General features: G+C 45.0%; 1 protein-coding gene across 1 annotated transcript in view; it reads right to left on the reverse strand.

The window, feature by feature from the left end:
- Window positions 1–12200, reverse strand: part of FRYL (FRY like transcription coactivator) — a 106522-nt gene that overhangs the window by 47718 nt on the left and 46604 nt on the right. The window contains exons 25-34 of the mRNA XM_080920253.1: window positions 12034–12194; window positions 11334–11444; window positions 9981–10135; window positions 9606–9705; window positions 8497–8665; window positions 6387–6646; window positions 6052–6192; window positions 4436–4604; window positions 1774–1858; window positions 978–1090 (exon numbers count right to left, since the gene is read on the reverse strand). Coding sequence (XP_080776379.1) covers window positions 978–1090; window positions 1774–1858; window positions 4436–4604; window positions 6052–6192; window positions 6387–6646; window positions 8497–8665; window positions 9606–9705; window positions 9981–10135; window positions 11334–11444; window positions 12034–12194 — 1464 coding nt within the window. The remainder of the gene's footprint in view (window positions 1–977; window positions 1091–1773; window positions 1859–4435; window positions 4605–6051; window positions 6193–6386; window positions 6647–8496; window positions 8666–9605; window positions 9706–9980; window positions 10136–11333; window positions 11445–12033; window positions 12195–12200) is intronic.

Here is a 12200-nt window from a genome sequence, read left to right on the forward strand (position 1 = left end):
ATACACATTTTCTAGGGAGGCCGAGGTACAAAGGTTATAAACTTTCTGGGGAAGAAGAGATTGACAGACTGATTTATTGATTGAGGTACCATCCCCTCAAGCAAAACTACACTGACATGTCCTATGTCTCCCTGGTTGAAGGCCAGACCAGGAGACCATCTCATAAATAAAGGTGCCTTGAGACAAGGATTGTCTGGCGAGTTATTTGGTTCTAAATTTCCTGAGACGGGGCCGACACAAACCCATCTCCTGAAGACATCTGCTCTACCACACGGAGCTACAGGGCGCAGAACAAATGACACCTGGAAATGTGAATTCTGTGTGACATGGATAAGTCACTTAACCTCTCTGGACCTCAGTTCCATGATGCACAAAATGAGATCGGACCAGAACCTGCGGAGTCCTGATCTAGTTGCAATACATAGGTTTCTATTCTATCCTCCCTTCTAGGATTGGATTGCTCACTTTGGAAGTAGAAGAGAAAACTTTTTGCCAAAATATGGATCCACAGATAAGTAAATCTGTTTAAGGAACAACAGCTAGACAGCATACAGTGTCTGTTCTCTAAAGCTTTGTTTGTTTGTTTGTTTGTTTGTTTGAGACAGGGTTTTTTCTGTGTAGCCTGGCTGTCCTGGATCCCACTCAGTAGACCAGGCTGGACTTGAACTTGGAATTCCATCTGCCTCTGCCTCCAGTGTGCTGGGATTAAAGGCATGAGCCACCACCGCTCAGCCCTCTGACACTTCTTGAGAACAGATTCTACATGCTTTCTGAAGGAAATCTGAACCTAAAACAAAAATCTCCCAACTGCTTAATGAATTCATTCCTTAAAATCAAGACACCTCAGGTCACATTAGAACTACTGGCAGTTAAATACAATTTTAAAGCATTTCAAGACAATCCCTTGGAAGAACAAACTCATTCACAAGGTTAACAATACATGTCATTGAGTTTAAGGAGCATTGAGAATTGGTTACTTTTTTCCTCTTCGTAAGACCCTCCAGAGCTGCTACTGTATCGAGACTCCAGTCTGTGATGTTGCCGGTTTAAATGGCTGTTCAGTCCACCATAGATGTCCAGGTGTGCGTAGCTGTGGGGAGGATGGTGGGAGTCAGGCACAGATCACAGTCAAGTGGCAATTCTGGTTCATCATCATCCACTTTCTCTTTTTCTCTGTCTGTGTGTTTGTATGTGCACACGTGCATGCAGAAGTGTGCGCGTATGTAGAGACTGGAGGTTGACCTTGGCTGTCTTGCCTATGTGGCTAGTCTCATAGATCCCATTTTTCCCTTGCCTTCCCGAGTGCTGGTTACTGGTTGGCTGCCGTGCCTGCTTGGTTTGTATGGGGTTCTAAGAATCTCTCCTCTAATCCTCATGTTTCTATGGCAAGTGGTTTATGCATCAAACCCTCTTCAGCCCCTTTACGCCTGCTTTACTTTCTATGTGTAAAAGAAGCACACTTTTTACAAAATATTACTGACAGTTCACGAGGCCTGGGCCAATTTCTACCTTATAATTGTACAGCTGAAGCTTCCCCTCTAAGCATCCCATCATAGAGGGGTTCTGCTGAGAGTGATGCATAGAGAGAAACGCTCACTTAGGAGCATCTCTGCACACAGTGACTTATCATGGATCGTTCTTTATCACTAGAACATCCCGAAGAGCAGAGGCTGCTGGGGAGTCCATGTGAAGATGTTCACGCATGGAAACGTATGCTTTGCTAGAGCCTTAGCATGAAGAAATTATCGTGTGCTCTGAGACAGGAGGACTCACCTTTCTTCAAAGTTCTCCTTTAGGGCCTTACTGTCAGGATTGCCATCTGTGGGCGCTACCATTGTATTGCTACTGGAAGTTGTTCCTGTTGTCAGAGATAAAGAGTACCTGTTAGCTTAAGAGAACAATACATGTTTTGGTCAATGTACCACCGACACAAAAGCAAAGCGGCAATACTCATGGGCATCATACCCTTTTATTGAATCATTTTTTTTAACGATTTATTCTTATTTCATGTGTGTTGGCATTTTGCTAGCATGTGTGTCTGTGTGAGGGAGTCAGATCCCGAAGTTACAGACGGCTGTGAGCCGCCATGTGGGTGCCAGGGGTCAAATCTGGGTTCTCTGGAAGAGCAGCCAGTGCTCTGAAATGCTGAGCCATCCATCTCTCCAGCTCCAGGACCACCATATTTTTTGACCATGAGAAAGCAAATGGTGACAGTGTATGATGGTTTGCATATGCCTGGCCATGGGAGGTGGCAGTACTGGGAGGAGTGGCTTTGATAGAATAGGTGTGGCCTTGTTAGAAGAAATGTGCATGAAGGAGATCTTCCTCCTGGATGCCTTTATACCAAGATGTAGAACACTGGGCTCCTCCAGCACCATGTCTGCATGTCTGCTGCCATGCTTCCCACCATGATGATACTGGACTGAACCTCTGAACCTGTAAGCCAGTCCCAATGAAAGTTGTCCTTTATAAGAGTTGTGTTGGTCATGGTATCTCTTCACAGCAATGGAAACCTAACTAAGACATGGCGGATACAGAAAGGATGGCTCAGTGGGTAAAGCACTTGCTACCAAGCCTGACAACCTGAGTTTGACTCCAGAGACCCACAGAAATGGAAGGAGAGAACCAGTAAGACCATAAGCTGTCCTCTGACCTCCACGTGCACAGGATGGTGGCATGTGCCACTACTACTCAAAACATTTAGAGATGCAATTTAAAAAAATCAAATAAATGGGTGAGAAATAACTGCTATGAACACGGGTTCATAGAAATGAAGAGGCTTCCCTAATGTTGAAACAGTGCTAAAAAACAGAACCGTCTGAAACGTCTGTTCTAAAAGTAGTCATTCTCTGAAACATAAATCCACCGCATTTGTAATTGGTGGCTGTTTCAGCCCACCACCAGTAGAAGTTTTCCCTCCTGAGAGTATATGAGAACACTTCTTGCCTGGGACATACCAAGCCGGGCTGATACACGAACACTTTCTGAATGGCCGCAGGAGAAATGAACATGCTCGTACTAAGGTTTAGAATGGCAGCCCCTGCCCGGCGGCCCTCATAGCCACTGGCCTGTTAGGCTCCAGGAGACAGTGTGTGAATACAGACAGCCCACAGATGTCTATAGTTTTTCTCTCGGGAGCTGATCAACATAACTCCTTCTGGGAGGTCTGATCCATCTAAAAGAAAAGGCTTCACACACAGAGACAGACATCAGGGAGACTGTCGTCCAACAAAGGACGCTGACAGCATCTTCTCTACTTACAGAGCTTACAGACACCCGACGCCACACTTCTCTCTAAGGCAGATCTAGAACATGGCTGTCAAGGACAGTCTTAGCACAAAGTCAGAGCACGCAGCCATAAAAAAAACATGGGGGTGTCAGAAATTATCAGATACAGGAAAACAAGGTTCAGCCGTGAAACGTGACTAGTGGAGCATTTAAAAAAAAAAATCAGCAAACATTCCTGGGACTTGTTTGCATGTGTGAGAGGGCTAGACGGGAAGAGATCGTTTTGGTGGAAACTCAGGCCAAAAGGTAAGAGCCAAAAGAATATTCAAAGGAAAACAAAATTATAAGACAGGAATGAAAATATTTCCAATGATGCAGTTGGTATTGACGCAGTGTGAGCATGTAATGTACACTGGGAGACCAAGCATTACAGAATCTTCACCAACAGTCTAGACCAGTGGTTCTCAACCTGTGGGGCGAGATCCCCAGGGTTGCCTATCAACCATTTACCACACGATTCAAAACAGTAGCAAGGTTACAGCTACGAAGTAGTAAAGAAAGTAAATTTGTGGCCAGGGGGATCACCACGTGGGAACTGTACCGAAGGGTTGTCAGGAAGGGCGAGACCCACCGGCCTCGCTACACTGACTCATCATTACTCATCACTGGGAGTTAGCCTCACAGTGCAACTGCTTCAACTCAAACCACTCCTGGATGCTTCAGGGTATGCTAAGCTTGCCTTGATGACTCCAAACTGTACATTCATAAACCATAGCATCATTCCACACTTCATAAAAACATCGGATTATGTCTATCCATAGCCAAAGGTACTTGCATTCATTTGACTGTCTACAATGCACAATACAGATCCGAATAATTACAGCATGGGGGTCACTTGAATAATCCCAGCAGGGAGTCATTTTTCTGAACTAAACAAGTTGATTCCAATCATTAAAAACATACACAACAAAGAACAGAATAAAAAAAAAATTTACTGTTCAGGAACTTATACCGTTCCTAAAAAAGTACAAAACCACCCTTCCTCTCTGTAATAGTAAGAATCATGATTGTTAAATTTCTTTACTTATAGAAGATGTACCAAGTTTCAGATCAATCACTATACATGCCTACTATCGACTTTGCTTCATTGGTAATGAGATTTAAAGACAAGAACTCCCGAGAATAAGAACATGTGGGCGGGGCTCACCTGAGGTGACGGAAGGGATTTTACAGCTGGAAGTGATGCGGTAGTAGGGCGGGTTATCCATGTGAGTGACCCCCGAGCTGACGGGGTCTGTGAGCTGAAGCTCGCTCACCAGTTCTTCTAGCAGCTGCATGGTTTTGTCTCTACCCAGATAAACGATGACCTTCTTCACCTGCACAAGAGATAGTGTTCAAGACAAAAGAAGGAAGCTTTTAAGCTCATGGCTTGGTCTGGAGAGGGGGGCGTTTTAAATGTTTCTTTTTATGTGTGTGTACGCTCTGACTGACTTATGTGCATCACAGTCACGCACTGCACCTTCAGGAGGCCGGAAGAGCACAACAGGCCGGGCCCCTTGGAAGTGGAGTTACGGTTGGTTGTGTACTAAATGTAGGTGCTGGGAATTGAACTCTGCCGTTGGTAAGAACAAATTCTCTTAGTTGTCAAACCATCTCTCCAGTCCCCATTGGAACAGATTTGTTTTTTTAAATCAAAGTTAAGGTCTTTATAGAAGAGTAGGGCGGAAGGGGATGGGAGCTTTCCTGTAAAATCTTCTTGGGCTGCCGTCAGGGCGGGGGTGTCCTCTCTGACTGCTACTCATCCAGCTCTCACGCCAAGCATCAGGCTTTCGTTCTCACCCTGCCATCCCCACCACTGAGCCCACCACAGAGTGGCTCCGGCTCCTGGGCCTGAGCATGATGTCCGTATCCGTCTGTCACTCTGTCACCTACGCCACCCCAAAGCCTGTTTATGGAAGGGTCTGTAAGAACTTTCATGTCAAGCCTCTGAAGATCTAGCTTTGGGGCATGCTTTGGGGAGCCGCACACGCTGGTGCACATCTGGACGTGCCCCTCAGCATTCACTGCTCCTGTCGTCTGTTAACGTGGCTCAACACCTTTTTCATATACATTTTTTCACTTCACATGAATCGGTGTGTTTCCTGCAAGCATGCCTCTGTGTGTGTGTGTGTGTGTGTGTCTGGTGCTGTAGAGGGGAGAAGAGTGCATTGTACTCCCTTGGAAATGGAGTTACAGACAGTTGTGAGCCACCACCATGTAGACGTTGGGAACTGAACCCAGGTCTTTTGAAGAGCAGTGCTCTTAACCACTCTCTAGTCTCAACTGGAGCAAATAGATTTAATTAATTTAACTAAATGGAGTTAATAGCAGGAAAGAACATCCTGTCTTTCCATTTATCCCCCAAACTTTCCCTCCCTTCCAGAAGACACAGGCCCTGAGCTGTCCTATCAAACTCCCAGCTGCAGCCTCCAGAAACCTCAGTTGGTAGATTCTACATCACTACCACTCCCGCTCAAACCCCAGCCTTTGTCTGGGGTCTCTCAGATAATTACTCTCAGCGTAGCGTGTATTAGGTTGTTGGTCACTCCAGGTGTCATTTCAGGGAATAAGTCCTGTGCTATCCTTGAAGTGGGACCTTGCAGAGTACCTGGCCTGGGACAGCATGCAGTGGCAGTGACGGAATGAGACAATGGCTAAGTCCGAACGACGTTCCTGGCTGTCCTCACCCCATTCTCGGTTGCCTCTGTGGGCACTCCATGCCCTGGCAGATGACTCGGTAAATGTGTAACAGTTTAAAAAAAAAAACAAGATTTGAATACATACATAAGGCAAGAGGCTTGGTTCACTATTCACCCCGCAGATGCTGATCAAAAAGTGCAAAATGATTTTTAGGTTCTTTGGCCAGCCATCTGCAAGCGTGGTCCACACGTTCTCCACCTCCGACCAGGCCAGCTCATCGCCATACTGAAAACAGCACATATAAGAGACACGTCAGGAAACCAAACTTGTTACTCCGTGAAGTGCTAGAAAGTTTCACCTCTTCCAACATTAGATAACGGCGTTCTTGTCCCCCTCCTCTACCCCCTCACCAGTCGTCCCTGGCTTGACTTTCCCAACCCCCAAACTGCACAGTCATGATGAACACAAACCCCCGATACCTTCGCTGTCATGTACATGAGATTGTTCAACACCATGGCGGTAGCCTGTGGGGACCCCCAGCCTTCTCCTCTCAGCCAGCGCCTGCTGGTCACCATGAGCTCTCTGTCTTTCAGGGAGTCATCTTCATCTTCGTCCTGCCGTCTCCCTGAGGGCAGCGGTTTGAGGTCCACCAGCTCGATGTTGTTCATCCAGGGCAGGAGATAGTGGAGCATGGCCTGCCGCCCCGCGGGGTGAGCCGTCTGGATCCGCTGGCTGATCTCTGGTTTCAAGGCATAGCAAAGGGGAGACCCAACATCATCCATGTGCTTCTGAGCCCACAGGGAGACCTGCCAATCACTTCGCAGTGATAAAAGCCCAACAAGGCATCTCCTTTATCTTCTCAGTTACTCTCTATGTAGCCCATGCTGGCCTTGAACTTCACCTTCCGGAGTACTGGAATTGCACATGCGTGCCACCCTGACCAGCCATGCTTGCTTGCTTATTTATTTTATTTATTTATTTATACAAAATTCAGTTGGCAGTTAAATAAACGTTTCTAGGCTCTCAGCAAAATTTTAAGATGGTGAGTACTCATATAGAAATCAGTAATGGTGGCTCTGCACAAAGTTAAAGAGAACTACTCTAGCTAGCATCCAACTGATCCAGCTACTGAGCGTATAGCTAAAACAATTCAAAACAGAGACTCAAAGCAATATTTGCACATCTGTCCTCATAACAACACAGACGTGACTGACATGTCTGACAGAGGAAAGAATGGGACAACAGACTCTAGAATATTCTACAGTCTGAAAAGAGGAGAAAAGCCCAGGCTACACAGAGGAATCCAGAAGACACTGTGCTGAGGGAGATAACCACAGCAGACACAAAATAATACAGGGTTCCGCTTATCCACAGTAGCCACATGCATAAAACACAAAGGGCAGGAAAATGGGGGAATGCTATTTAAGGGCTCAATTCTGCAAGAGCAAAGGGGTCTAGAGATCTGTCTTACATTTAACACCACTGAGCTACACCTTTGAAACGAGCCAGACCACAGTAAGAATAAAGTCTCAAGACAAAGGCGAATATTCTGGAGTATCTGTGTAGTTCACATACAAACTGTACAGTTTGAGAGGACTTGAGTGAAGAGATCCTAACTCAAGTGTGTAGGAACCGGGGCCGTGTCTGGGCTTGGCTCCTTCAGGGAGATGGAGTCATCCTAGAGGCTGAAGAGTCACAGCATCAACATGAAGAGAAGGAGTCTCCACTAAAGGTGACAGAGTAATCCATGGAGAGAGGAGGAAAGCCAGAAGACAGTAAGTGCCTGGAAACCAAGATGGTAGAACGGGAAGCTACTGAGGACAGCTAACATCTGCAGCTGGTCTGGAGACTAGAAGGCCCAGAGCAGTTAGAGCCAGAGGGGTGTTTGCAGGGGTTTCAAACAGAAACTTGACACTCAGCGGTAAAGGCCTCCTGCAGAGAGGGCTGAGGATACAAACAGGTGCTTGTGTGTATGACTAGGTACTCAAGAAAGGCACTGTGGGGAGGTGCTAGCCAGGCTGGAGGAGCCAGGGAGCTGACAACATTTAAGGTTTAGTTTGTTTAAAACAAGGCAAAACCAAAAACCCTAAATTGTACATATCCTTTTTTCTTTCTTCTCAAAGGCAGGAGCATGACATTAGAAGATTTCAATATCAAGATGGGCGAGTCTGAGTTCTCACTAAAGAAAAACTCTGTCAGACACATTTTCATGCAACCTTGCAATTCTGATGCTTTGAATTTACTAAAAATCATCTTTGAGAGCCAGAAGGAAGCTTGGTTGGTGAAATGCTTGCCATGCAAACCTAAGGATGAGAATGTGGACCCCAAACACAGGTAAGGAGTTGGCCAAAATAGCGCCATCTTTAGTCCTGAAGTTGAGGAGGTAGCGACAAGAGCCCACTCTTCCAGCGAAATCTGTGAAATCCTCTCTTAACAAACATGGTGGAGAGTGACTGAGATATCAGCCTAAGGCTTCCCCATGCATACAACATTCAAGCACACATTTGTATGCACACACACACAAACACATGTGTACACACTAGGTTAGAGCTGACTGTAAAAGAAACAAAAAGCATTTCCTTGGACAACCTGAGAATATGGCAAGAGTGAGCTCTGGATATGCCCTGGCTAGTTCCTCAGACAGCTGGTAATAAGAAACGGAATACAGATGTGGCAGCGGGGACAGCTGGCTGAGGACTCCATCCGTTCTCTGAACCTCCAGTTTGTGAGCATAGCGAAACATCTTCGGTTCCAGGATCTACAGGAAAGCAATTTCATCAACTTCAGTTTTTTTTTCCCTCTCTAAGGCTCAGCTCTAATTTAAAAAACAAGAAACTCTCCTATACAGTGTTCCAGTTTAAGATCTATATAGTCACTAGATGACTATGTCAATTTCTAGTGTTGAAATGTCTGCAGAAGATGACCACCTCTTGGAAGGTTTTGCATCCCATGTATCTTAACACCAATGACATGAGTTTGTGTATAGTCGGTTCAGCAACTTGCTGTGCAATGACTTGAAAAAGATTAACCACCTTGCCAGCCAAAAATATGTGCAGATGGGAATAGCCTGTTGAAGCAGCTCTTGGCTAGCCACTAGACACACTATAAACTGTAACTGCCCTTGACTTACAAGAGTGCTTGCTAACTTTCTTCTTCATTGCAAAAGAGGGCAAGACTGGGTGTAATTCTTTAGTTGTCTTGCGGCATGTGTAAAATCTAGAGCCCTTAGAAACATCAGCATTCACTCCAATCCCACTTTAAGGCCTTGTTTTTTAAAAAAACAATGTCTTTCCTTATTATCAATTAAACATTGGATAAGAATGATAATCTAAGAAAGGTTGTAGGCATATCATAGAGTTAACAGGAGATTATGAGAACAATTAAAACAAAAAAGCCCAAACCACTCCATTCTCACCTGTCAAGGAGAAGTAATCTCTCCCATACATCAGCCCTCATTAGTGAATCCTTGTACGTATCAAAATACACTCACATGTACTAACATGATCCTCCATAGGGCAGCTCTGAATAGTCTATATTATTTAAAGATCTAAGTAGCTGTGTTGTTTTGTATTTGGCTTGTATGTCATCAGAACTTGGTACCTACTTTACTATCAATAGTACGATGCTTTAATGGTTAAAAACACCATTTTGTCAAACCCTGAGTAAAGTTAGACTTTAATCATTGTTTGCACACAAACCTGTAGGAGTTGCATAGCGACCTCATAGATACTTCGAGAAGAGTCGGCTGCTTTAAACAGTATCAGATTTAGGAGCATCACCGTGTCACACTGATAATCCCTGAGGACAAACGTCACACGTTAGGAAAGGCGAGGTTTGCAAGTGTTCACACCAGCTAAAGGTCATGGCAGGCAAAGGGCAAGGCTGTGAGCGGCTTCTAAGACTACAGGAGACTGCCTCTTTGTAAACCACAGGGGATCATCATCCTTTCTTGGCTAAATGTCAGCCGTCAAGGAAAGAAGAAGACCGGCTTCCTAATATTTCTGAAAGACTGTTTCTTGAAACCAGCTGCTCGAACAACTGCAGTGGCTCTGAGCAGCATGCGGGCTGGATACCTGTTCTGGAACACATTGGCAATGGCTCTGAAGCAGCCGGCTGCCACCCTCCGGGAGCCCGTGTAGCATCGGTCCACGGCCCAGTACATCAGGCCGCTCTGATCAGGGTTCAACTCCAGCAGCAACGTGACTGCTTCGCAGCCCAACTGGTGAACCTGGGGGAGAGCGAGAGGCCAAGAAGGGAGTCAGAAGGCAGGACACTGGACACAGCATATATTCATCGCACACCATCACAGAATCCAATCTCCCTAATTCCCAGTCTATGCACAGCAATATATATATATTTTTCCCCAGAAGGCAGTGGATTAATATGAACAGTACCTATGTGCTTTCTGAGAGATGAGTGGCGCCCTCCTCAGTGGCTTATCAAGTCTCATTAGTATCTGCAATAAGTCCATTGCAGGGGGAGAGAAGCCACACTTTATATTGTGCAGCCGGTATAACAGCTGTGTAACAGCAAGGGCATGGGGTGCAGGGGTGGGGAGGGCAGGGAAGATTACGAGAACAATGAACTCAAAAGAGGTCGAAATGATGACATAAAACACAGCAAAGGGCACGTGGTGCACTTTAATAGTTATTTACACAAAATATATAGGGCGCCGTATTAATCCTACACTATGTAAGAGTAACTGAAATTATTCACGTAATAAGAATCTCAACTTCCTTAGATGATGCATCCTATTTACCTTCATATCACATGAGTAGGGATAGTCTCTAGTGTACTGCGTGAAAGTATCAATAAAAATCTGATGGCCTATTAGCAAGGCAGAAAGACAGGAGTCGGCAGTTCCTGTGGAGTCTGGAACTCTGGTAAATAGGTGCAGGAAGGCTTGGTACCTGGGTGCTGAGGAAGTCTTAGGTGTGAAACAGAGATCAGGTAACTAACCAGCCATGTGCAGACACAGCATAGTTTAAGTGGGTCAAATAACTTACAGCTGGTGGGAGCAAGCCCAAGTTTAAGGCCATAAGCACCGTTAATAAATAAGCTGCTCGGAAACTGGGGCGTAGGCAGGAAGGCCCGTGGTTATGCATTTGCTTACTCATTTGAGGCAGGGTCTCTCAGTGGTGCCCAGAGCTCACCAGTAATGTGAGTCCAGCTAGTCAGCTTGCTCTGACAAGCCCAGATGTCTTCTGGGATTACAACTAGGCCACCACATCAGCTTGGCATTTAGCCGGGTGCTAGGGATAGCCTGGAAAATACTTCAGTCACTGAGCCCCCACTGCCCTTATGGTTTTTTTTATACACATAAATCTATTCTACTTTAAGCAAGACTGATATTTCAGAGATCTAAAAGTTAACTGCAAACAGTGTGATGGTAATGCATTATAAAACAAAGAGCCAGTTAAGAGTACCTTTTTATCCAGAGAGTCCAAAATGTTATCCAGCCATTTGTACAGATAGCCATCTGATGACAGCCCCACATTATCTGCAACAGGGCCACAGCACAGTACAGCAGACATAGCCTTCAAATGACGATATCAGAGTTACACTTACAACACTTAAGAGGTCAAAGGCCTCTGCTTAATGAGAAGAGGCAAGGCGTTTTCACTCGTGTATCTAGCCATAATATGGAAATACTATGTAAAATATAAACATATGTAATAGTATATAGATACATACTATTATATAGGTATATAACAGTAGTCTCTTTTTTATGGTTTTGAGTACAAAACCTAGGGCTTATACATGCCACGCAAGCATTCTGCCAGCAAAATGTACCCTAGCAGTAACTTTACAAGTAATGCAGTTTATCATCACACCAAATAAAGTATGCACAAACAGAGAGGATGCTTAAATATGAACAAAACATATTTCTTGGCAGGAATCCTTAATCCTTTAAGAATACAAGGATAAAAATCTTGGAGATTTTTGGAACTCCTTTGCATTGCATTTTAGGTACCTAAACAAAGCTACCTGTGTGGCAGACAGACTTATATATACCCTAACACTCAGTGCTAAGGAGAAATTCCTTTCTGTACACGGTATCACATAGCGAGAGATAGAGAAAGCTCCTAACATGGTAAGAAGGAAACAAGGAATCTAAGGCAATACCTTTAATGCACAGTATTGATGTCTGTTGATTTGCATATTCCTATCACTGTATCGGTCCAAGGGAGTAAACATGATGCTAAAGGGCCCCGCCCAGTGGCTGAACAGCATAAAGAGACTGTGACGAAGGCTTTGCTGTGGAAAGATACTTCTTCTCTGGTGCACTGTAA

Source organism: Micromys minutus, assembly GCF_963924665.1.
Source record: "Micromys minutus genome assembly, chromosome: 1".
Taxonomy (NCBI): domain Eukaryota; kingdom Metazoa; phylum Chordata; class Mammalia; order Rodentia; family Muridae; genus Micromys; species Micromys minutus.